Raw genomic sequence first — 24,176 nt, 5'->3', positions numbered from 1 at the left:
AAAAAATATATAGGTTTGCTAGGTTTCCCTAGGTGCCGGCAGAGCTAAGGTTCAAAATCCACAGCTAGGCACTTTGCATAAAAAGGGTCAGTTTTCACAGTAAAAATGTGGTGTGTCCATGTTGCATTTTGGCCTGTTTTCTGTTGCAGGCACTAGGCCTACCCACGCAAGTGAGGTACCAATTTTATTGGAAGACTTTTGGGAATGCTGAGTGTGTGGAATTTTGTGGATCCATGCAGTTTGAAAAGTTTGAGGTTTGCAAGGGATTCTGGGTAACAGAACCTGGTGAGAGCCACACAAATCACCCCATCCTGGATTCCTCTAGTTTTAAAAAATGTATAGGTTTGCTAGGTTTCCTTAGGTCCCGGCTGAGCTAGTGTTCAAAATCTACAGCTAGGCACTTTGCAAAAAAGGTTCTGTTTTCAATGTAAAAATGTAGTGTGTCTACATTGCGTTTTTGGCTATTTCCTGTCATTGGCACTAGGCCTATCCACACAAGTGAGGCACCATTTTTATCGGAAGACTTGAGGGAACACATAATTGTAGAGCAACTATTATTACCTATTGACTTTCTATGCATTTCTGCCTATCAAACGTAAGACAATGTGTAAAAAATAAGTCACTTTGAACAAATGTCCTATATTTCATACGGTAGTATGGGTACCGACAATTTCGGAGATGTACAAATAGCTGCTGCTTCTAAAGTCTATATTTTGTTCCCATTTCAGAAATACATAGGTGTCTTTGATACCTATGTTTCACTCTTTATATTTTACCAAATGAATTGTTATATACCCGGGAAACAATGAAAACCCATTGCAAGATGAAGAGCAGTTATTGGCTCTGGGTTCCTCGGGTTCTTAGTGAACTTACAAGTCCTATATATCCCGACAATGAGAAGGGTCCAGCAGATGTTATATTGCTTTAAAAAATCGGTCATAGTTAGAAGAAGTTACAGGTGAAAACGTTGGCACAAACGGCTGTATTTTCCAACTCATTTTCAATTTTTCTTATTTTTCAACTGTTAGTTTCTATAAAAAAAACCTTGAAGGATCTACACAAATGACCACTTGCTAAATTCAGAATTGTGTCGACTTTTGAGAAATGTATAGCTTTCCAGGCTCCAATATTGCTTTCACACCAATTTCTACCACCAACTGGAAGGAGGTTGAAAGCACAAAAAATAGCAAAAATAAGCTATGTCCCAGTAAAATGCCAAAACTGTGTAAAACATTTTGGTTTTCTGGCAAAAGTCTGCCTGTCCCTGAAAGCTAGGAAGATTGTGATTTCAGCACCACAATCCCTTTGTTGATACCATTTGCAGGGGAAAAACAGACGCTTTCTTCTGCAGCACTTTTTCCCCATTTTCCACCCCAAAAATAAATTTAGCTGTATTTTGGCTAACTTCCGGGTTCCCTCCATGGGAATCCACAAACCCTGGGTATCTTTAAAATCCCCATGATGTTGGAAGAAAAGGACGCAAATTTGGCGTGGATACCTTATGTGGGCAAAAAGTTACATGGTTCATGGTGCAAACTACTCCAAATAGTAAAAAAAAGGCTTAGCACGGGGAGGCCTAGCAGTGTAAGGGTTAAAAATTGTTCTCTATGCGGCAGCACTCTTCTTGTCAGGGGCCAAAAGTATTGGCTATATCTTTCCAATAATGCTAACTCTCCTCTCCGCAGGCTTCCCATTGAAGCCACAGCCCTATGAAAAACCAGTTTAAATCCCTCCACCCCTTACTCTAGGAAATCTAGCTGCTAAGCATAAGACATTTGATGGGAGCAGACCATGACTTAATGTGGGCATTCTACTCCTTGAACCCCCCCAACCGTGAAAAAAAGGAAAGAGTTATGCCTCAATCCTTTTTTGAAAGTACTGCCAGTGTGTGGAACTTTTTACCTCTGATACTACGCACTACTACCTCACTAAGAATCTTCAAATCCGAGGTGAAAGCCCTTCAATTTGAAAGACATTTCAAATGATCTTTCTTCTGCAAACCAACCTCATTCAGACTTATAATCTGGAATGAGCCATGAGGGTTAAGTTGCCACCTCGATTTTATACTACATTTTGCCGGTAAACATCACTTACAATGCAACTTTTACCACGCAATGCTTTTTCCATCGCAACTTTTACAACGCAAACCATTACAACGCATTGCGCTGGGGGGCGCTCTAGGATAGGGAATATATTTAATTTACTATCCAACACCTTCCCTACTATCCACGGGGACTGGAGTTGGAATAGTAAATTAAATAGTTCACTATCCAGCGCCGCAAAGCACTATGCGTTGTAAAGGCATGCGTTGTAAAACTTGCGATGTAAAAGCATGCGTGGTAAAAGCATGCGTTGTAATGTCATACATCCTTAGCCTCATTCCTGTTCAAATCTTGTCTCTAAAATCTTATAACTTGTACTACTTACAATGCTGATGTAATGTTCTGGTCCTATTGTGACATCTGTCTACATATCACTACTCAATATTTGTCACTTAAGACTCTCATGTGGTGATCCATTTGTATTGTGAAGCGCTCTAACGGATGTGTGACGTTACAACGCATACTTTTACATCGCATGCCTTTACAACGCGGTTTTTATAACGAAAGCCTTTACAACGCATAGCACTTTGGGGTGCTGGATAGTGAATAGTTTAATTTACTATTCCAACTCCAGTCCCGGTGGACACTAGGGAAGGTGTTGGACAGTAAATTAAACGTATTCCCTATCCTAGAGCGACCCCCAGCGCAATGCGTTGTAATGGTGTGCGTTGTAAAAGTTGCATCGTAAAGGCACTGCGTGGTAAAAGTTGCGTTGTAAAGGATGTTTCCCGCTCTAACACCTTTTAGTTTATGTCTGCGCTATATAGACCTGCATAAATAAGTAAACAAATACATAAAAAAATACCTCAACCAGGTAAGAAAGCTACTCAATAAGCTCACCAGGGGCCATACCATGATGTGCCTCAGTGCAGAGCCAAGAGCCTGTTTTTATGCACCTGTAGTGCATACAGTCAAGTCATTAAACCCTATATTTTTCTGAGTTAGTTTAATTTTCAGACAGTACAGCTCAGAAACAGTGAGCAAGGTTGCCATCTTTCTCACCCGTGCTACCTAAATAATGCACTATCCTAAAGAAATATGGGGTTAAAGGAATTGACTAGATGCAGGAGCGTAGAAACAGGGGGTCGGCTCCACCTGAGACAGTCAAGTCCATCATGATATAGCTGCAGAAATGGCAGGTGAGACTTTCAAAGGGACCTTCATGATATCTTATTTCAATTAAAATGTATGACATTAGCCTTGAGCAGAAACAAATAGAAGCAGAAAGAAATTTACACTGAACCAGTGAAGAGCATCATATATTGAAGTGGAACATGCACATGGAAAATTATCCACATGACAGTCACTAAATTAAAAATACTTTATTATGATCTTTAAAAAAAGTTTATTTCCTGGAATCACAGGGTAGATGTATGTGGAATGCTGATGCTTCGTGTGAAAACTGTGGATTTGATAAGCATGTTCTGTACAGAAAGAATAACTACCTTACAAAATGCTAGACTTGCCACTACAAATTTTCTGTACTAGATGCACAAACATTTCAGAAATCTTCTCTATGAACATGAGGTACCTTTATCTCCCTTGTAGCCCCTTAGGCCAGGTGGCCCAGCAGCTCCTTGTGGACCTTGTAAGCCCATCTCTCCAATTTCACCTTTTTGACCTGGAAAATAGAAATTTTAGATTGAATATATAGCAAACACGCCTTCTACAAATCAATAAAATATGTCACTTGTATGTTGAATTTACCAGTAAATGCAGCACTTGCAATCCAAATGGAGATATTTTCCATGGATATTGTTCTTAGCAGTTTCCTGTGTTGCTTATTTCACAAGACTCAAGCTACCTGCTCCTGAAATATCTGCATTATATCTAAATTTATGTCTCATTATATATTGCATTACCAGTTTTCTGTGCACATTTGATGTTTTGATGACTCTAGAGATCATGGAATTTTTAGTGATAGAGCTGCACTGTACACAATACCTACCACAATAATTCGCTGTGGTGGTTTATATTTCTTTTAGAAATATAGTAAAAGAAAGTGGCCAACATTGAGCCTGTTCATCATCTCTTTCTCCCGCCTCCCCAGCCTCCATGATGGAATTCTTCCATCAGGGCAATTGTCCTGCATTGCTACACTATCCACATTCAGACTATGCCTTGTTTCCTATCTATTTGGTTGATCTGCAGCAGTGAAGTAACTTTATGATTAGAATTCAGAGGCAGAATTAGGCTACACCCTGCCTCATAGCATTAATTCAATGTGGCAGACAGCATAGTATTAGGATCTTAGAGCAGAGTGGCACTTTAGCAGTATTGTTTTAGGCTTCTTACGTTCCTGGAGGATGATGATTCCAGGCAGAGAACAATTGTGCTGTGTAACATACGGAATCCTCCCAACAAGACAAGTTTATGTTCTAGGTTAGTGGTTCTTAACTTTTTGACTTTTATGAACCCCCACTTAATCATTACTGGATCCTGGGGACCCCCACTGAATCATTATTAGAATTCAGGAACTCCCAATGAGTCATTAATCGAAGCTGGAGTCCTGGCCAAGCATTTTCAATGATTTGAACCTCAAAACAATTCACAAAACAATACAGAAGCAAGCATTGATCAAACAAATACACAAATTATGATATCTTTTATTTAAGTCATAAACGAATTTAAAAAATCAAACTTTTAGTTTCAAAGGCAATGTTGGAGCTTTTCTAAATTCAATTGAGGACGCTCATCATCCATAATATATTGTGTTAGATTGCACTTGTACTGCTTGCACACACTTAATATTTAGTCTACAATTTTAAATTCCTGCACATTTACAAAATGCTTCAAAGATGTGAATTTTACCCTTTGCTTCTTTTTCATATGCACTTTATTCATCTGTTAATATTATTAAATTTTCTAAACATTCACAGACTTCAAGGGATCCCTGGACGACACGTTAAGAACCACTGTTCTAGAGTGCTTGCTAACCCTTATTGCATATCCTCAAGAATTATATAGACCAACATGAATAAACTTCTCACCTCTATGGGATACATATAGTGATAAGGTTTGGGACAAAGTGATCTGGTCTTCCAACGCATCCAGAACGCCTCCGCACGACTCATCCTGGACATCCCCCGTCACAGCCACATCTCCGGACACCTGAGAGACCTGCACTGGCTCCCCATCAACAAGAGAATCACGTTCCGACTCCTCACCCACGCACACAAGGCCCTCCACGACCTGGGCCCCAGGTACCTCAACAACCGCCTGACCTTCTACACTCCCACCCGCCAACTTCGTTCGACCAGCCACGCCCTCGCCGCCATTCCACGCATCTGAAGAGCCACCATGGGAGGAATATCCTTCTCCTACCTGGCAGCCAAGACATGGAACTCCCTCCCCATCCACCTCCGTCAGACCCAAGACCACCTCTCCTTCAGGAAGAAACTCAAGACCTGGCTGTTCGAGCAGTAGCAGACCCCCCTCCCCCAAGCGCCTTGAGACCCTCTGGGTGAGTAGCGCGCTATATAAATTTCTTGATTGATGGATTGATTGGATCCAGAAATAAAGTAAGTAGTTGCATATAGAACTGCCTCGACGTTGGAATAATATTTTACAGAGATGCTAGTTAATATGGAATTACTGTAGTCTAGTCTTGAGAAGACAGCAGTTGAGCCACAGTTTTGAAGTCGTCTGCTGGGATGAGAAACTTCATTTCTATGAGGAGTCTGATTTCATATTGTGTACCTTTTGCAACTAGAGTGTTAATTTTTCTGGAAAATTCAGGCTGTTGTTAAAAATGAATCCTAAACATTTGCATGTTACTCAGTTGAGGGTCTGTAGGGCAGAAGATAAGTAACATCCAACCAGGACTGTAAAGTAGTGGAGCAGTAGGAAGGGTAGAGGAGGAGGAGCTATGTTTTCATTGAGTTCAGTTCAAAATGGTGTGGAGAAAAGCAGGACTGGAGGGCTCTTCAGGAATGTAATGGCATTTGTTTGGTCTTCTGGATGTGATACCTTCAAGTACAACTGTGTGTTATAAGTGTACAGATGAATAGAAATGTTAGAATACTACTAGAGGGAGTGGAGGGGCTTTGGACATAGATTGAAAACTGTTAGGGAACGTTTAGACCCTATTGAAACTCTTTGTAGAAGGACTGATGGGTTAGAGAGAGAGTAACAAAGATGTCAGGCTTAGAAGATTGAGGAAGTGTGATTCATCTTTGTCTAAGATACACAAAACCACAACTCCAATTTGTAACACTGCAGTGTCAGTTCTGCAACTGGAACAAAAACCAAATCGCAAATCTGCTAAATGGTTGGTTTATTTAAGTGCTTTTGTGGCTCCTCACTGGTCTTTTTCTTTTTGAGTCTACATATCTGCACTTTATGGACAAAAACAATTTGTATTTTTGCATATAATTTTTGCTCGTGTTTGGAGTATGAAGTAACTTGACTTTAAAAGTAACTGGAGCTCACAATACCTAAGCAGATTTGAGTCAGAGTGTGACATGACTAATTAAAAGTAACTGGAGCTCACAATACCTAAGCAGATTTGAGTCAGAGTGTGACATGACTAATTTTCATGCAATCGGGGACTGTATCTTGCAACTAGGAGGTACTGACAACATGCATCAGTTAAAGCAGTAGGGGCGTGCTCAAGTTTGTGAAATGAGAAGAATGTTTAAGATCTGCAATTGTGTTGGTCGAGTCAAATGATAACATTTCCTTGAAAAAGATCAAAACCTCTGTGGCTTTGCTGGTTGAGACTTGATTGCTGAGAACAAGCTCTATCCTAGTTATTATGATGGCACAGTTTTTCTTGGTTTGTGTGATCTCAGGTACGGCAAAATAGTTGGTGACATTTTTAAAGAGATTCTCCAGGTGTTTTAACAACAGGTTTATCTCTGTTTTGTAGAAGCTAGCAGTGATCTTGAAGTTATACTTTAAGATTCTTTACATTTGTTGCATAGGATTTCTAGATTTCTCGTAGAGGAGGTTTTGCATCAGATTCATTCAGTAGTTGTTAGATGTTCCCTTTTTTTCTTTTATAGATAAACCATTGTATAGATTTGTTTTCATTTCTTTTTAGTTTTAGTGTGCCAAGTTCACCTGCAAATTCTGCATACTGTTTTACAATACTTTGTCATGGTGTTTGTCTAATACTACATTAGGCTGTTCTTTAACTTTATGTATTTATGTACTTCCAGAGTAAATATCCTAATATCCCTGAAGTCTCTGACCCAAATATTTAGGTTCTACAATTAGCCTAAAAAAGTTGTTTTGAGTGACAGGTTTAGTGATAAGATTGAAGAGTGTAATAGGAATAAAAATCAATTTTTCCTAAATTTTGTGCTGGAAATTTCCACAGGGGGTTGTGAGCTGCTAGTTATTAAATATGTTTAGAAATTAGAAGAAATATCCTACTAAAATACACTATATCTGACCATTACTATATGATTACATAAATAAATAGTTGAAAACCTTATTAGGTAATCAATTTGTAGTGCAGAAGCATATAAAATAAACTAATTAACAACATAAAATTGATGATTGAAAGTTATACGTTGTCCAATGCCTAACAAATTACAGTGTATGCTAATGAAATACATCATGGTTAAGTAAGAGGTTTTTATGTCTGAGGTCTAAAAACAAGGCCGTTTCTTTTTTTATGTTACCATGTAATGGATCTGTGATAAAATTATAAACGTTATCATTATCATATTTTAATACTGGCTTCAACAACTAGCTCTGACTTACTACCCTCTTAGACACATGCAAATACAGGACACTTCCACAGTACTGAGATGATTACTGGGTATATATTCTCTCTCATATTTTCTCCAAAAAGTTGATGGGTGTCCTCTAGGATGATATGTATATAATCCCATTAATATGTTATCACATATTTTATTTGTGTAGGTGTTTTAAGAATGAGGCTGATCACTAAGCCATTTTACTAGATTTCCCCCTATATTACATGGACTGGGATTAAAGGTGGACACTTTGATTCAATAGACAGAAAATGGGAAACAAGGGTCTGCTAAGCAAGAGGAGAATTGAGGAGATACACAGAGGCAGGTGCTAGGAGTAGAGCAGAAACAATTGTTTCATCTTTGTACACATCACTAATACGGCCTGATATGAAATACTGCTTTATGTTAAGGTGGACTGGGGAGTGGAGGGGTAGACCTTTTTGACATGGATAAAACCATGAATCCCTGAATTGAATACTATAGAATATGCTTGTATATTCACCGGAGAAATTAGTGGTTGGATGAAATAATAGAGACTTACAAGTTCTTAAAGGAAATCAACTTGTACTGGATCAAATAAAGTGAAAGTGCAAATTGATAACACAGGGAACGTAGTCTGGCATGTTTTGGCACCAACTGGTGACTTGAAAAGTCAAAGAGCTCCAGAGACAGTATGTTACGCTACCTTTGGAAGTGGTGAGGGAAAGTCTTAGAAAAGATGGCGCTGTTGACAGACAACATAGCACCACAATGTTATGTTATGTTAATTATTTTTGTAAAGCGCTTGCTTACCCCAAAGGTCGTCATGGCGTTAGCTGAGAAAAGAGAACACAGGAAGGACAGTCCGCCGGTTTTCTGCCGGTCACACTGGTGACTGGGAAGAAAAGGGGCCTGATATGGTTGTGGTGTCCTAATAAGCCCCCAAGTACTGAAATAGTATTCATTCATGAAGCACACATTCTAGGAGTGGTCCAGCTCTACCTTAAATCACATCACTTGCCCAAAGAATACTTAGCGGTGAATTGGAAACTTATATGTTTAAGATAGCATCATTTTACACCAAAGCTCACACTTTATATTTGAAAAACACAAAAGAGATACCAAAAGGAGGTGGTTAGTCTTATAATGAGCAGACAATGGATCACTGGGGCCTTGGCATTCATCTATGCATCTAAATTAGTGCAATAAGCCTTCTTTAAAACAACAATCTATGGGATCCTAGTTGGAAAGCAAATTTACTTCTCACACTTCTCTGCAGTACATATGAGTTATGCCTACTTTCAACACTTCTCCGTTGATAAACAACTACTCTGTGTGCTGGAAAAGCTTGATGAGGGCCTACTGACATTCTCTCACTGTGGCCCCATAACAGGTACACTTGCCTTGTGCAATGAAGCAAGGGCAAGTCGGGGGAGGTTATGGAAACTCATTGATGATGTTATTAATGACTCAATAGTCCAAGCTAAGAAATGGCTGGACGGTACTGAAAAGAGACAGACTAATGCCATGGGAAGGTGGACAGTCCCACAATATGGGGTATTGTTAATGCAGATCTTAGGGGACAGTTTGTCACTGAAGTGGTGAGTCTGAAAAGCAAGATGAAAACTCTGACTACTAAGCACAAACTTGTGGAAACAGAGAAGGAGCACAAGAGAACATAGTTACAAAAACTCTGAAGAAAGATAATAGTTCTGCAAAGATGAATAAGTACTCTTGAAATGCATAGGGTCCACTATATATAGATCAAACAAGATAAGAAATACTACAAGGGAGGTAATAAAGCAGGAAAGATGTTAATCAATTAGCTGCAAGCCAGACAGGCTAAGAGTTGAGTGATGGAGACCAAGGATAATCAAAGGAGGGATCCAATTAGGAATACAATGAGATAACAACCAATGCAACTGTGCAACCCTTCACTTGAAAGTTTCAAATGAGATACACCTAACAGTTTGTGTCATATGCGAAATATTATTCCAGAATTTGGGGGAAATTATAAAACATTTCATACAAAATATGGAACTTTACACATTAGTAGTCTCATTGCAATGCTTCTATGTCCGGATAGAAAGCAAATGTTAGCAATTTGAAGAACACTGAAAGTCAGACATACCAACTATTATATGTATGTATTCACTTGCAAAGTTTAAGGTGATGTTATAGTTATGTATAGTACTACATTCTTAGATTACGTTAGAAAACCTAGAAATAAACTGTAAAAACCAAGGGTTAAAGTCATGTCATAATTAGTTGTTGAAATTAGATAAGAACTAACTTTTAAAAACTGGACATACACTGACATTCACCAGTTATAATTTAGTGAACAGACTATTACTTTAGCCATGTCATACACTGCATTTGACAACTCATATTACATCACTCATTACGTTAAACGACATCAATGACGACATCTCTGATAGGCATGTGGGCGGGTTTGGCCGTCCACTTGGATTTGAGCACAGAGCCTAGCCACAACCAATTCATTTATGTTTAATTTTCAACTGGGGAAAACCCTTCGGTAACGTCTAACAATTGGGATTGAGAACCATTAGTGAATATATAGAGGTGACAGCTATCAACATACCAAAGCCACTTTCATAGAAGAGGACAAGATTGATGAATTCAAAGACATTAAACACCCCGATGTACTGCTGAGTTCCCAGGAGAACCCAACAGGACATGGGAATACTGTTAGAAGAAAAATGGCGCAGGACCATAAAATAGGATTTGTAGACAGGAAAGACCAAACCCAATCCATGGAGCTAGCCATGACCCAGGCAACATCTAAAAACCTGATAAAAATGAAAAAGTAAAATTAATTGAAGACTTGCAGAGATCCCAAATAACTTAGTTCCACAGTTTTTTAGTCTTGATAATGGCTAAAATATACCAGAGAGTCAAGGGAGTTGTTTCCATTTATAATGATCTTCAGCATTGTTGACCTGTGCTGAACCGGGTTGTGTCGATCCAAATACTCCTGATATTGGATGAAAACAAGCTTTTTTTTTTTATTTGGCCACTAATGACTTAAAGTTAAAGGGGTTAAAGTTAGCTCAGAACAGAGAAACTGGGCTATTTCTTAGGAGTTTGACTACCCCTGCATTAAAGGGTCCTCAGACAGGCCCATCAAAATGGGACATCTCAAGAATGGTCATAATGAAGAGAAAGAAGGTTCAGCAAATTTGTTTAAATATTCACCAAGGGGCCAAATTATATGGGTATGTGTACATTTCATCGCCTTTATAAGGAGAGAGTGAAGTTTCTTGCAAGTGATTCACCTAACTATGAAGGGCGGTAGGAAATCAACCAGGGCAAAGTTGGTGTATGTTAGTAGGGAATCAGGCTAATTATCAATTGCCAAAATCTTATTATTTGCATTGCCTTTCCTCTTCTTGAGAAAAACTTTCAAGGTTTTGTCATTCTGCTAATGAATATTTGTTGTAACTTTTCAACTAGATCTCTAACTTGGTTATTGGCAACATAAGCTGAACGGCGGCAGAAAACAGCATTGACATAAAAAACAAGGTAGTTCTACATACATTACCAATCCACATTTGCTATCAAGTGTCATTAGTATACTGATGGTGGTCAGCTGTATATGACCATAGGAAAGGAGGATTGGGAGGGAAGGGGTAATACATAACCTAAAATTGGAGTTTGGCAGCTGTCAGTAATATCGCATTAACCTCCTTCAAAATTTGCTCTCATTGTCTGTGTGATGTCATTTGAAAACCCTCCGTGGAAAACAGCCATCTCATTGACACTTACCCATCTGTAAATCTATATATAGTAGAAGGAAATCTGTTTCTTAATCTCTAATTTGTCAGCTACAATTTATTTTTTCTCGACACCTACGTTTCAGTTTTCTGATATTTGTTTTCGATGGATTGGATGGTTCCCATAAAACATGGAGCTGTGTCTAACTGACAACTAGTTATCACAGCAGGGAATCCCTCATCAATAGTTAGCTTAAAGTATCCAGTAAAGTAGCTCGAGAGAAAACTGCAAATCTCAGTAGGATCCAACCGGTTAGAAAAAGTTAACCTCGCATGTACCTGAACAAAAATAACTTCAGCAAAATACTATCTTACACAACATTACACACATGGATTGAAAACAAGGGGGTCGATTAGGATGGCGGACGGACTTTGTCCGTCCGCCATCCTGTTGGAGTAAGGGACCGTCCGCCACAGGGGCGGAGGTCCCGTGCGTCAAATTAGGATGCATCCGCCACAGTGGCGGGTGCATCCCGCATTTTAACATTGCGGCAGGCGGTGCTGAAAGCACCGGCCGCCGCAATGCTAAAAAGGCATGTTGTGTGTTTCAAAGCACAACATGACAGGCACCAGCCATGTTGTACTTTGAAACGCAGGGGGGTACCATAGGTACCCCCATGTGCACCCCCCACACCCCCTTCACCCTGGGGGCCCGCAACGGGCCCCCAAAGCAAAGACCATATGCCTTCCGCCGTGGAAAGCTATAGGACCGCCGGCATCGTAATATGGTTGGCGGTGTCTTGCAGACACCGCCACCATATGTAAGCGGGGGACGGTCTTGCCGTCCGCCGCAGACCCCCCAGCCACCCTAATGTGGCGGGGGGTCATTTCAAGGAGAATGGCGGACGGATTGCCCCCGCCAGCCCGGCTGAGGCAATCCGTCCACCATCCTAATCGACCCCATGGTTAGGAGATGACAGCTAGCTCTGTGTGCACCACCATAATGTTCAATGCTTTTGTCTTTTGAATATTCTGTTAGGACGTATTCTGCTGTTCCCTTCACTAGCCCATGGTACTGAGATCAAAGGCAAATCATCTTGATCATAGTTCCAAAATTCAAACTCTACTCGAACAAAACTGAGAATCTAAAGTTGAGCTGCATCATCACTACCAAGTAAAATGCATCTCCACGGGACTGCAATGTGCATCCTGGCACCTGTCTTTGCACAGCTGGGGAGAAACAAAGCTCTCTGCATTCACTTATCAGTGTTGCCTCTTCTGAGTTAAACCAGTTTTCTCATCATTCTACTGGAAACAAGGGGGGCGATTCACAGAACTAACTTAAGACAAATTCATAAACTTACTAATTTTGGTATTCCCTGAACGCATTTAGTAGTCTTAAGTTAGGATTTTGTCTTAAATTATTGATTTTATCTTAAGTTATGATTTTGTCTTAAGTTAGGATTTTTTCTTAAATTACGATTTGTCTTAACCACTTCCGCGCTCATGAAGAGCTCAGCTCGTCATGAGCGACGACGCTCGTACGCTGATGACGAGCTGAGCTCGTCATGTAACGCGGCTTTTTTAAAAACGCAGCGCGCAGCGGGAAAACCGCTAGCGTGCATGCGGTTAAATTACGATTTTGTCTTAAATTACGATTTTGTCTTGAGCTTAACTTAAGTTTAACTTAAGTTTGTCTTAAGTTTGAGTTAAGATAAATTCCTAATTTAAGAAAAAAATTGTAATTTAAGACAAAATCGTAATTTAAGACAAAATCGTAATTTAAGACAAAATCTCAACTCCTCTTCCCTTTCTTTACTTCATGTGGCCGTTTCTAAGGAAGTCCTGCATATTTCCTATTAGACTTCAAGTTTGTTTTTTTCGTCACCTTTGATAACATTACTGCGCAATGTTTACATGTTCGACATTCGTATATGAATAAACATGGTTATTATCTATAAATGAAAGTCATAAGGAAAATGAATTTATTTTTCCAGGGTCACCCTCACACTCTACAGTTTGAATCAAGTGATAAACTGTGAAGGTGTGCGTTCGGAGATTCAGTTTTATTGTGTCATATGAAAAAATGAAAAAAACATCTAGGGGTAGATTTACAAACTTTTGTGACACAGCAGCAGAGCAAAATATGCAGCCAATCTACAATGTCACTCATCTAAGAAAATGCGTCACGTTGTAAAGCCCTGCGTCCCATTATACCTGCGTCAGGTATGATGTATGCAGGCCACGCAAAAAGCATTGTAGAACTGATGCAGTGAAATCTACAAGATTTCACTGCGTCATTCTACGCCTTCACTGCTTCAAAATCCCTATGCCTGCTCAGACCAGACATAAGGACTGACGCAGGGCATTTTGAATGGGACTTTCCCATCTGTTGTGGCGGGTTGCAGGAGTTGCCTCACTTTCATGGGCAACTCCAGTAATGCGTCACTTTTGCACCAACAGATGCATCATCATTTCTAACTCATCTGTTAATCCTTGCGCCATGGAGCACTGTATTGTAAATACAGCGCATCCATAGTGGCGCAAGGACATTTGCCACTGATGCAAGGAAACTGACGTACTAATGCAGATTCATCAGTTCACTGTAAATCTGCCCCCTAGTTCTGTATATCAAAAGCCCAACGAAGGTGCATTCATGTAGGGAAAAATTGCTAAACGCCTTACATGAATGAATGGAACTAGTTCCATGCTTCATGTTTTTTATGATCACATTATCTTTACAGAAATTGTTTTTCATGAGAATAAACGTGTTTAAAGCATGTTTTGAGAGATATGTAACACACCAAGAGCATATTAGCCAAGATCGAGATTTTCTCCGATTCTTGTAAACAATGACATCCTAATTTCAAACTATTTGGAGCGAGTTGCTTTGGTAAAATAAAAATCTTGTATTCTTTTCACCTTTCTTTACCTCCGTATTGTATTTTTTGACAGAATAAGTGATTCACTGTTCTTTGAACTGGAATTCATGAATTTTTCCTACACCTTAACTGAGGAAATACGCGTGCAGTACTGAGAAGGCTTCCTCCTGAAGAAGATCTAATAATCCACTTCAGGGGATAAGGAAGCACACAAGGCTCTTTAGCTCTTTAGCACTTTGGGCAAAATAGAGTTTTGCCTCCTGGGGCATAATTACAAATATCCTAATATCTGAATGCTTGGATACAGGAGCCACCCACCGCTGGTATCCAGGGCCGGCCTGGCCGGACCGGGCATCGGGCATTTCTCTGGAAGGATGGAAAGTTGGAGGCCGGTTTTGTTACTTGGGGCCGGTTTTGAAGCGGTCGGTCCTGCACTATAGGCCCCTAGTATGAAAAACAGAGGCAAGTGTTTCCAGCCTCCCAGGGACAGGCAGTGCTCCCCAGGGGCTTGTCAGAGAAAATTGCCAGGACTGCTTTGGGTTCCCTGTCCGGCACTGCTGGTATCCCCACGCCAAATAACGTTCCAGACAAGGTACTGGGCCCAGAATGGAAAATGACATGCGGGCGCAGGAATGCTGGGAACTTTTCTGCATGTCAATCCTGGTTTTAGTCAGAAAAAAGTACCCCTTTTCGCTGTCATTTACAAACCTAGTTTGGGTGCAGGTGGCAAATGACAGAGGGAGTCATATTAACTTAGAGTGAATTGTAGGTCTTTTACTGCTTTTTAGTGATATATTGATGGTAATTTGAATTTCGCACTTGCATTTTCTCTCTTCATATTCATTAGAGTGAATTGCGGGATTTGTCTTGCTTTTTAGTAATATATTATTTTGTACTCTATTTTAATGTGCAGAATGCAGAACAATGTCATACATTCACCCCAGTACAGAGATCTGGGCCTAAATCCATCGTTTTTTTGCACTCCACACCACCCCAGTTCAGACATGGCCATATGCAAATCAGCCTTGACCCAGTGCCTCATGGGAACAGTCCAGCCCGAACTGCCAAGCCATGTCTTTCCTGGACCGGAATCAAGCATCCTAGGACCGGTTTATGGCTATCAGCCGTCTTCAGCCAGGATAGCTTGACTCCAGTGGTGTGGAGAGCATGGGACTCACGTCTGAGCATACCCATCCCACTCGGGGTGACAAATGCAAAACCAACAGTTGATGGACAGAATGCAGAACAATGTCCTACATTCACTCCAGTACAGAGATCCGGGCCTAAATCCATCGTTTTTTTGCACTCCACACCACCCCAGTTCAGACATGGCCATATGCAAATCAGCCTTGACCCTGTGCCTCATGGGAACAGTCCAGCCCGAACTGCCAAGCCATGTCTTTCCTGGACCGGAATCAAGCATCCTAGGACCGGTTTCTGGCTATCAGCCGTCTTCAGCCAGGATAGCTTGACTCCAGTGGTGTAGAGAGCATGGGACTCACGTCTGAGCATACCCATCCCACTCGGGGTGACAAATGCAAAACCAACAGTTGATGGACAGAATGCAGAACAATGTCATACATTCACCCCAGTTCAGAGATCTGGGCCTAAATCCATCGTTTTTTTGCACTCCACACCACCCCAGTTCAGACATGGCCATATGCAAATCAGCCTTGACCCTGTGCCTCATGGGAACAGTCCAGCCCGAACTGCCAAGCCATGTCTTTCCTGGACCGGAATCAAGAATCCTAGGACCGGTTTCTGGCTATCAGCCGTCTTCAGCCAGGACTGTTCCCATGAGGTGGGCAGAGTGGGCTAAAGAACGGTGATGGATTGAACCCAGATCAGTTGACTGGGGGTGAGTGCTTGTATTGTCAACGCTCCGTCCATCATTTCCTTCGGTTTTTCTTTGTTCGCCATAAGTTGGCAGGGTATGCTCAGACGTGAGTCCCTTGCTCACTTTGCCACTGGATTCAAGCAAGCCAGGCTGAAATGCCAGAAACCGGTCCTCGGTAGCTTGTTTCCGGTCCAGGGAAGGCATGGCTTGGCAGTTCGAGCTGAACTGTTCCCATGAGGCACAGGGTTAGACTGATTTGCATATGGCCATGTCTGAACTGGGGTGGCAGAGTGGGCTAAAGAACGGTAATGGATTAAACCCAGATCAGTTGACTGGGGGTGAGTGCTTGTATTGTCAATGCTCCGTCCATCATTTCCTTTGGTTTTTCTTTGTTCGCCATAAGTTGGCAGGGTATGCTCAGACGTGAGTCCCTTGCTCACTTTGCCACTGGATTCAAGCAAGCCGGGCTGAAGAAGGCTGAAATGCCAGAAACCGGTCCTCGGTAGCTTGTTTCCGGTCCAGGGAAGGCATGGCTTGGTAGTTTGGGCTGGACTGTTCCCATGAGGCACAGGGTCAGACTGATTTGCATATGGCCATGTCTGAACTTGGGTGGCAGAGTGGGCTAAAGAACAGTGATGGATTAAACCCAGATCAGTTGACTGGGGGTGAGTGCTTATATTGTCAACGCTCCGTCCATCATTTCCTTTGGTTTTTCTTTGTTCGCCATAATTTGGCAGGGTATGCTCAGCCGTGAGTCCCTTGCTCACTTTGCCACTGGATTCAAGCAGGCCAGGCTGAAATGCCAGAAACCGGTCCTCGGTAGCTTGTTTCCGGTCCAGGGAAGGCATGGCTTGGCAGTTCGAGCTGAACTGTTCCCATGAGGCACAGGGTTAGACTGATTTGCATATGGCCATGTCTGAACTGGGGTGGCAGAGTGGGCTAAAGAACGGTAATGGATTAAACCCAGATCAGTTGACTGGGGGTGAGTGCTTGTATTGTCAATGCTCCGTCCATCATTTCCTTTGGTTTTTCTTTGTTCGCCATAAGTTGGCAGGGTATGCTCAGACGTGAGTCCCTTGCTCACTTTGCCACTGGATTCAAGCAAGCCGGGCTGAAGAAGGCTGAAATGCCAGAAACCGGTCCTCGGTAGCTTGTTTTCGGTCCAGGGAAGGCATGGCTTGGTAGTTTGGGCTGGACTGTTCCCATGAGGCACAGGGTCAGACTGATTTGCATATGGCCATGTCTGAACTTGGGTGGCAGAGTGGGCTAAAGAACGGTGATGGATTAAACCCAGATCAGTTGACTGGGGGTGAGTGCTTGTATTGTCAACGCTCCGTCCATCATTTCCTTTGGTTTTTCTTTGTTCGCCATAATTTGGCAGGGTATGCTCAGATGTGAGTCCCTTGCTCACTTTGCCACTGGATTCAAGCAAGCCGGGCTGAAGAAGGCTGAAATGCCAGAAACTGGTCCTCGGTAGCTTGTTTCCGGTCCAGGGAAGGCATGGCTTGGCAGTTCGGGCTGGACTGTTCCCATGAGGCACAGGGTCAGACTGATTTGCATATGGCCATGTCTGAACTGGGGTGGCAGAGTGGGTTAAAGAACGGTGATGGATTAAACCCAGATCAGTTGACTGGTGGTGAGTGCTTGTATTGTCAACGCTCCGTCCATCATATCCTTTGGTTTTTCTCTATTTTAATGTAACATATATGGATTTATTGTACTTTTTATCCTATTGTAAAATAGTGAAATAAAGAATATTGACTGACTGACTGACTGACTGACTGACTGACAGAGGGAGTCGCGCTTTAGGTCAGGACCAGTGATAAATCATGCAGACCACGCTGAGAGGGGTTCATGATCTGCTCCCCAGTGGTGCGGGGTGGGGGGACCAATTAGAAGTCGGGCTGTGCCGCTGCCTGCAGCCCCTGCTCAGAGGCATCATCCAGTTTCCCCAGGTGCAGAAGTGCACCCTGTACAACTCAGTCTGGTGTTTCCACACTGGGGATTACGGGGTCCCGAAGCACCAGGCCTCTTGTAGCTATCTGGAGCAGAATCACAGTGCGGGCACTACTCTTGCCCAAAAGCATTCCTACGACACCAAAAAAGACAATTGTTTTCAAGTCTTATGCAGTCATATTATGAAAGCAGTAGGTGGCCATGTATGTATGCTCATTACATTGCTTTATCGATGAACCGGAGAAACAAGCATACAGGACAAAGTTGAGTTTTCTGATGTATGCTGAATGTGCTGACAAGAACTTTTTTCAAGTGGTACTAATTTTTTCTGAATTAAAACAACATTTTAGTTATGACAAACATTTAATAAAAAGAGATATTTTATATAGAAGGCTCGTATGAAATCGTTTCTCAAAGGTGCATATGTTTTACAAATTCGATTTTCCCCAGTACTTTGAAATTGCCTTTGGCAACTCTGGTTTTCTGCCCAGCAATAAATCAAACACTTCCGCTTAGTCTGAGATTCTACTACGCTCTCATAACAATGTGTTTTTCAAAAAATCCACGCATGGCATTTCTGAACAATGTAAATAAAACTGTTACTTTTACCCAATTTTTAATGATACTCTATTTTACGACCTAGAAAGGCTGAACCTGCTTTACAAGGGCTGAAATGTATAGGATGCTGATTACAGCAGATGTCAGTTTTGAGGGTTCAGTTCACTAAGCCATCTTCTTGGCTGTTGTGCATGTTTTATTCATTGAGCTATTTCATTGGCATTTCCGGAAACGTTTCTCTAAGAGATGTGAAAATCTACACTAATAGATTTGCACCTATATTTCATAGAAGACTTTATTCATCCTGGGATTCGTAAATAGTTCCAAGAGTCCTCCTAGCATGTATGACATTTGCAAATTTCCTTTATTTTTGCTGGGAACATTTTGAGAAGACCTTTCCTCACATATAAAAGGTCACAGTGTAAAGCTGTGCATGTGAAAGTGGCTTTGCCTTAGTGCAATATGTGAATACATAATCGTTTTTGTTCCCAGAGAAAATATTTTCTCAATGGAAAAACCCCCTTCTTCTACACCCCAACCAATTCTGGAAGAATTCCTTCCAATCCCACACTAGAAAAAAAAATGTCTGCAGTTCACAGGAATAAATATCCAATCATTTAAATAATAGGGATGGTAAATGGAAAAGAGTGCATACACATGGCCAATATAATATGTGTGTGTGTGTGCGTGCATGCATGTCTGTATGTGTGTTGTTCTAGTGTATTCCTAGTGCTTTAGGTCCAAATATGGTAATATTACATGTAGAGTAAATACCATTTTGTGAATTGCACAACTGAAATTGCACTCATCATAAATCAAACAATTTGCACACATAAACTGAATTTAGGTGCATAAATTAATCTGTGAATCAGGCCTATGTATGACAGAAGAGAAACTTAGAATTTCTAAATCCTTCTTATTATAGTAATAAAAACATTTATCAGCCACCACAAAGGTCATACACTCTTCATGCACTATTCATGAGTTTATATTTCGTCAATAACAGATGCCTTGGCATACCTTGGGGTCCAGGGTCTCCTGGGTCACCCTTCAGTGCTGGTATAGATGAGCAGCAGTCACAGCAATTGAAGAAAAATTCACCCGTTTCCATGGTAAAATTTTCAAAGGGAAAGAGAGTTGTGGCGGTTTTAAATGCCTGGTTCAAGGTTCCCAGTTCAGGTGTGGTTTCACTTATCTCTAAGGCTTCTGTGAACATAGTCTCCTCTGTGGCTGGTATGGCTGAAGTCTCCACATGATTAGTGACTTCAAAGTCTGGCGCCTTCTTAGTGAAGAAGAACCGGGGCGAAGGGGATGTTTTTGGCTCCAAATAAGCATCCACGGGAAAAGAAATGAAAGCCACAGTGAGCCAAGACAAAAAAAACATATTTGCACCTAGAATTAAAAAAGTAAATAAAGTTATTTGGCAAAATGGTCACCAGGGATCTAGACATATCAAAGGTATTCAAAACGTTTAAGAATCATCTTATGCCAACATTCCAAAATGTAAATTGCGTGAATACAGTAAACAGAAATATAAATAGAGAAGTACTAATTCACTAAGGCCTTCTTTCCAAAAAAGTGCTGTAATCCCCTCATTGGCACCTGAATCAGGATTACAGCTGGTGTGGTAATACTGTATCTTTGCCCTGCACAGATTTCACCAGTAATGCCAAGAACATGTCCTCATCAAAATACTGCACCCTCTGAGTTTTGTGTTTTTGGGGCAACAACATGTGACATTACCCTCATTTCAAGCAGCAGAACTTTAATGAGGAGGTAACATCATACCCAGTAAATACTACCACTAGCAGTATTTGTATTTAACTGGCGCGGTATTACCTCCCAAAATATTGGGTTGAGGGTAAAGAGGAAGGAAAGGTGCGTGAGTGTAGAACAATAGCATATAATGCCACGAGAAAACATATACCATAACATAATGTAGCATAGCATGACATGCCTGCTGTCGCTCACTGCAATATTGGCATTAACTGATGGAAAGATAACCAGAGGAATCAATCATTTGAACAATATATGATGGACATTGGTAGTGCTCGTCATCAGTGGCTACTTAACACTTTGGAATGTATGGATTATGGCCTGCAGGGGATACTTTTGCAGATTTTCTAGGTTCTGTCTGATTTGTCATTAGGAAAGTCATTCTTTATGGAAAAGTCTATTGTGGGTATCGATTGAGTCCCAAGTTACTCTATTCAGCGGTTATTACACCCGCTTAGGAAGCACACAGATGAACGGGATCAAGTTATCAGGTAAATTGGTGACTGAATTTGCATTCCTCAGTCTACAATGATGGATATGTTGAAGGCCATCCTTTTTTAGCTCTTCACCCTAAGTATGGAAATGGGTTTCGTTTTGTGGTGATTCAGTTGGTCAACCCACAGAAGAGATGGCAAGTGAAATCAGTCTCAGACACTAATTTGGGTGAACATTTTTTGCATATTGCAGTTTTTGTTTTCTCCCCTCTGCCTTAGTACAGACCCTCAACCATATAAATCTCTCCTTTTTGGACCAAAGTCATGAATGCCTCTCGCTCATCTGGCAGAGTCCCCGATTCCCTCCAAATAGGAAAAGTCACACCCATCTTTAAAAAAACAATTACTGACCCCAACGACTTCAATAATGTCAGACCAATGATCAACCTTCCCTTCCTAACCAAAATGATCGAGAAATGTGTCCTGCTTCAACTCAACCAGCATATTGATGAATTCAGTCTTCTTGAGACTTTCCAATCGGGCTTCAGGAGAGGCTGCAGCATTGAAACTGCTCTGAACAATATCACTGATGACATTTACAAATCCCTTGAAGCAGGTGACTTTTGCTGCATTCTCCTACTTGACTTTTTGGTGGCTTTTGATGCAGTGAGCCATCAGGCTCTACTCAAGACCCTGAGGAGCTGCTCTGGTATCAACAGCACAATCTTGAAATGGTTCTCTCATCCTACCTGCAACATTGCTCTCAACAAATAAAAAGCAACAATTGTCTCTTGAAATCTGTGCTAGTGCCACAAGGTGTTCCTCAAGGGTCAATCCTTCCTCCTGTCCTATTTATTCTCTTCATAGAACCCCTCACAATTATTCTGAAACAAGCACAGGTCAAATATTACCTATATATCCATGGCACACAATTCTAGTTCAATATAAAGTCACATAGAGACAAGATCCATCTCTCTCAATGGCACACTTAACACGGTAAATAAACTAGTTAAGCTCCAAACACCAAAAACTGACCCCCAGCAAGTCTGAACTGCTACTCCTCTCCCGTAAAAGCAATCCCCTATCAATCCAAGAATGGCTCAAGAACCTGAACGCACCAGACTGCTCTCTTTCACTTTCCAACTCCGTAAAAACCCTGGGTGTCACGATGGACAGAAACATGTAATTGAAAGAGCACATCAACAACACAGCTAAAGGAGCCCTTCTCACACCAAGTCACCTAAAAACAAATCTAACCTTTTATCCCCAACAATGACCTTCAGAATGTGGTGCTGTCGCTTGTCCTCTCTAAACTGGACTATGGCAACGCCATCATCACTGGAACTCCAAAAGTCTCGCTGACTACTTTTGACCTACACGTATCATCACATTTTTCTCAAATTATCCTAAGCACACGACTTGTATAGCGCTCTGATACCTTCGGGACTAGCTAGTGCCATATAAAACTCAACGTAAACAAATAAGCACATTTATTGTTAACCCCTTCCCTGCGCTATGAATTCTGCTGCAGCGTGGGGGGGCTAGGGGGTGAGCGCGGCGCTTTCATGCTCATGATGGAACCACGCCGTCATGAGGCACGGGTGGTGTGTGCTCATGACAGGGCGGTTCCATCATGACCATGCCCGCTCATTAATTCACCCGTACAGGCGGGGAATTAGTGCCGCGTGGGCAGAGCGGCAGCAGCATGACGGAACCTCGCCGTCATGAGCACACACCGCCCGTGGCTCATGACGGCGTGGTTCCGTCATAAGCACGCAAGGGGTTAAGTCACACAGTTAAAGCTCAAAATAAAGCTTTACTGCAGGGATTTAAACTCAATATGAATACTGCGAATATCTGACTCCCATTTAGCTACATAAAGAAATCAATGCTTTCTCAGTATGTCTACATATAACGTTGTAGTCTTACATTAGAGCATCAGGATTACCTACCAACCTAGCGCAGTTTCCGTACACGAGGCATCGCAGTTTTATCATGAAGCTTGTGATGCTAGTCATTTTCCAAATAATTTTAGACAGGGATTGATGGTGACAATGACTCTCACAGGATCTCATTAGAGGCACATGCACGGATGCATTCTCAACATGCTGCTATAATCACTCTCAAAGGATATGATACAACTGACCTAAAAATATGTTGTATAGAAAATATAATAAAAAAGCACAAACTACAATTTCTGCTGTCATCATATACAATATGAGTGTACAACTGAGCTCTACTGATTTAAAGCAAGCTGTTATAGAGAGTTGTTTCATCTATATCTTATTTGGGTCTCATTAGCAGTAGCCCAGGAGTCATCTATCTACACATGTAATTGACTTGTCCTTCTGTTTTATTGTCACTAGTGCAAGAAGAGTAAAATGCACATTTGTACACCACATCTGTGGAATTTATAAATCTTTGTGTAATATTTGGAAATCCCAATCGCTGTGAGGTGTTTTTACAATCATAAAATTGCTAAGTTAGGGTTCTGGGTAATGTATACTATTCTGCATAATGAACTTTGGAAGTGAACACATATTTAGATTACTAAAAAATGACAACAGTTCAGGGTCCTGTGTACTTCAGTATAGCAGCACTGTGTATACTAATTTTCTCCACCTGATTTATAAGGAACAATGCCACATAAGACCAAACTCAATGAAACTTCCTTGGAGGAAAATGCCTTCCAATTGATTATCACAATTAATCAGCCTCACTGCAGAGTGGTTAAACATTACAAAAGGGATCTCATTTCGGACTTCCTAGCTGAAAGCAATCACTCATAGAAACATTGTCCTTGGACAATTATCACTAAGTGACACCATATATGTCCATGGGCTATGTGAGCACGTGAATACTCACTGCACCACTTAAACAGAGGGGAAAACCCACACATCATAAGGTGCTTTATTTCCCACAATGCGGCTGTAGCTTCATAATAATAAATTTAATGTTAAACAACATGGAAGAATCTCCAGTAAAGTAACACAATTTAAAATAATATAACATAAGAAATCAATTCCTCCTTTAGCAACTAAAAGTGTTATAAGGCTATTAGAGCATTCTGGCTCTGAGAGGCCTTTGTTCACAGCAACAGCTGTGAACAAAAGCAACATTAGAATGTTGCTCAGCGGGCTTTTACTGTCCCCTAGAAGCACGGAACACTCGATTGTATTTAATGGAGTTCTCTACATTCCAATGTTCTAA

At 41.2% G+C, this 24,176-nt stretch overlaps 1 protein-coding gene across 1 annotated transcript in view; it reads right to left on the bottom strand.

The window, feature by feature from the left end:
- Positions 1 to 24,176, bottom strand: part of OTOL1 (otolin 1) — a 54,733-nt gene that overhangs the window by 21,734 nt on the left and 8,823 nt on the right. Inside the window, exons 2-3 of the mRNA XM_078665381.1 lie at positions 19,777 to 20,148; positions 3,634 to 3,723 (exon numbers count right to left, since the gene is read on the bottom strand). Coding sequence (XP_078521507.1) covers positions 3,634 to 3,723; positions 19,777 to 20,140 — 454 coding nt within the window. The 5' untranslated portion in view covers positions 20,141 to 20,148. The remainder of the gene's footprint in view (positions 1 to 3,633; positions 3,724 to 19,776; positions 20,149 to 24,176) is intronic.

The sequence above is a fragment of the Lissotriton helveticus genome, chromosome 11 (assembly GCF_964261635.1).
Source record: "Lissotriton helveticus chromosome 11, aLisHel1.1, whole genome shotgun sequence".
NCBI classification, from domain to species: Eukaryota; Metazoa; Chordata; class Amphibia; order Caudata; family Salamandridae; genus Lissotriton; species Lissotriton helveticus.
This window is presented reverse-complemented; position numbering and strand designations above follow the sequence as displayed.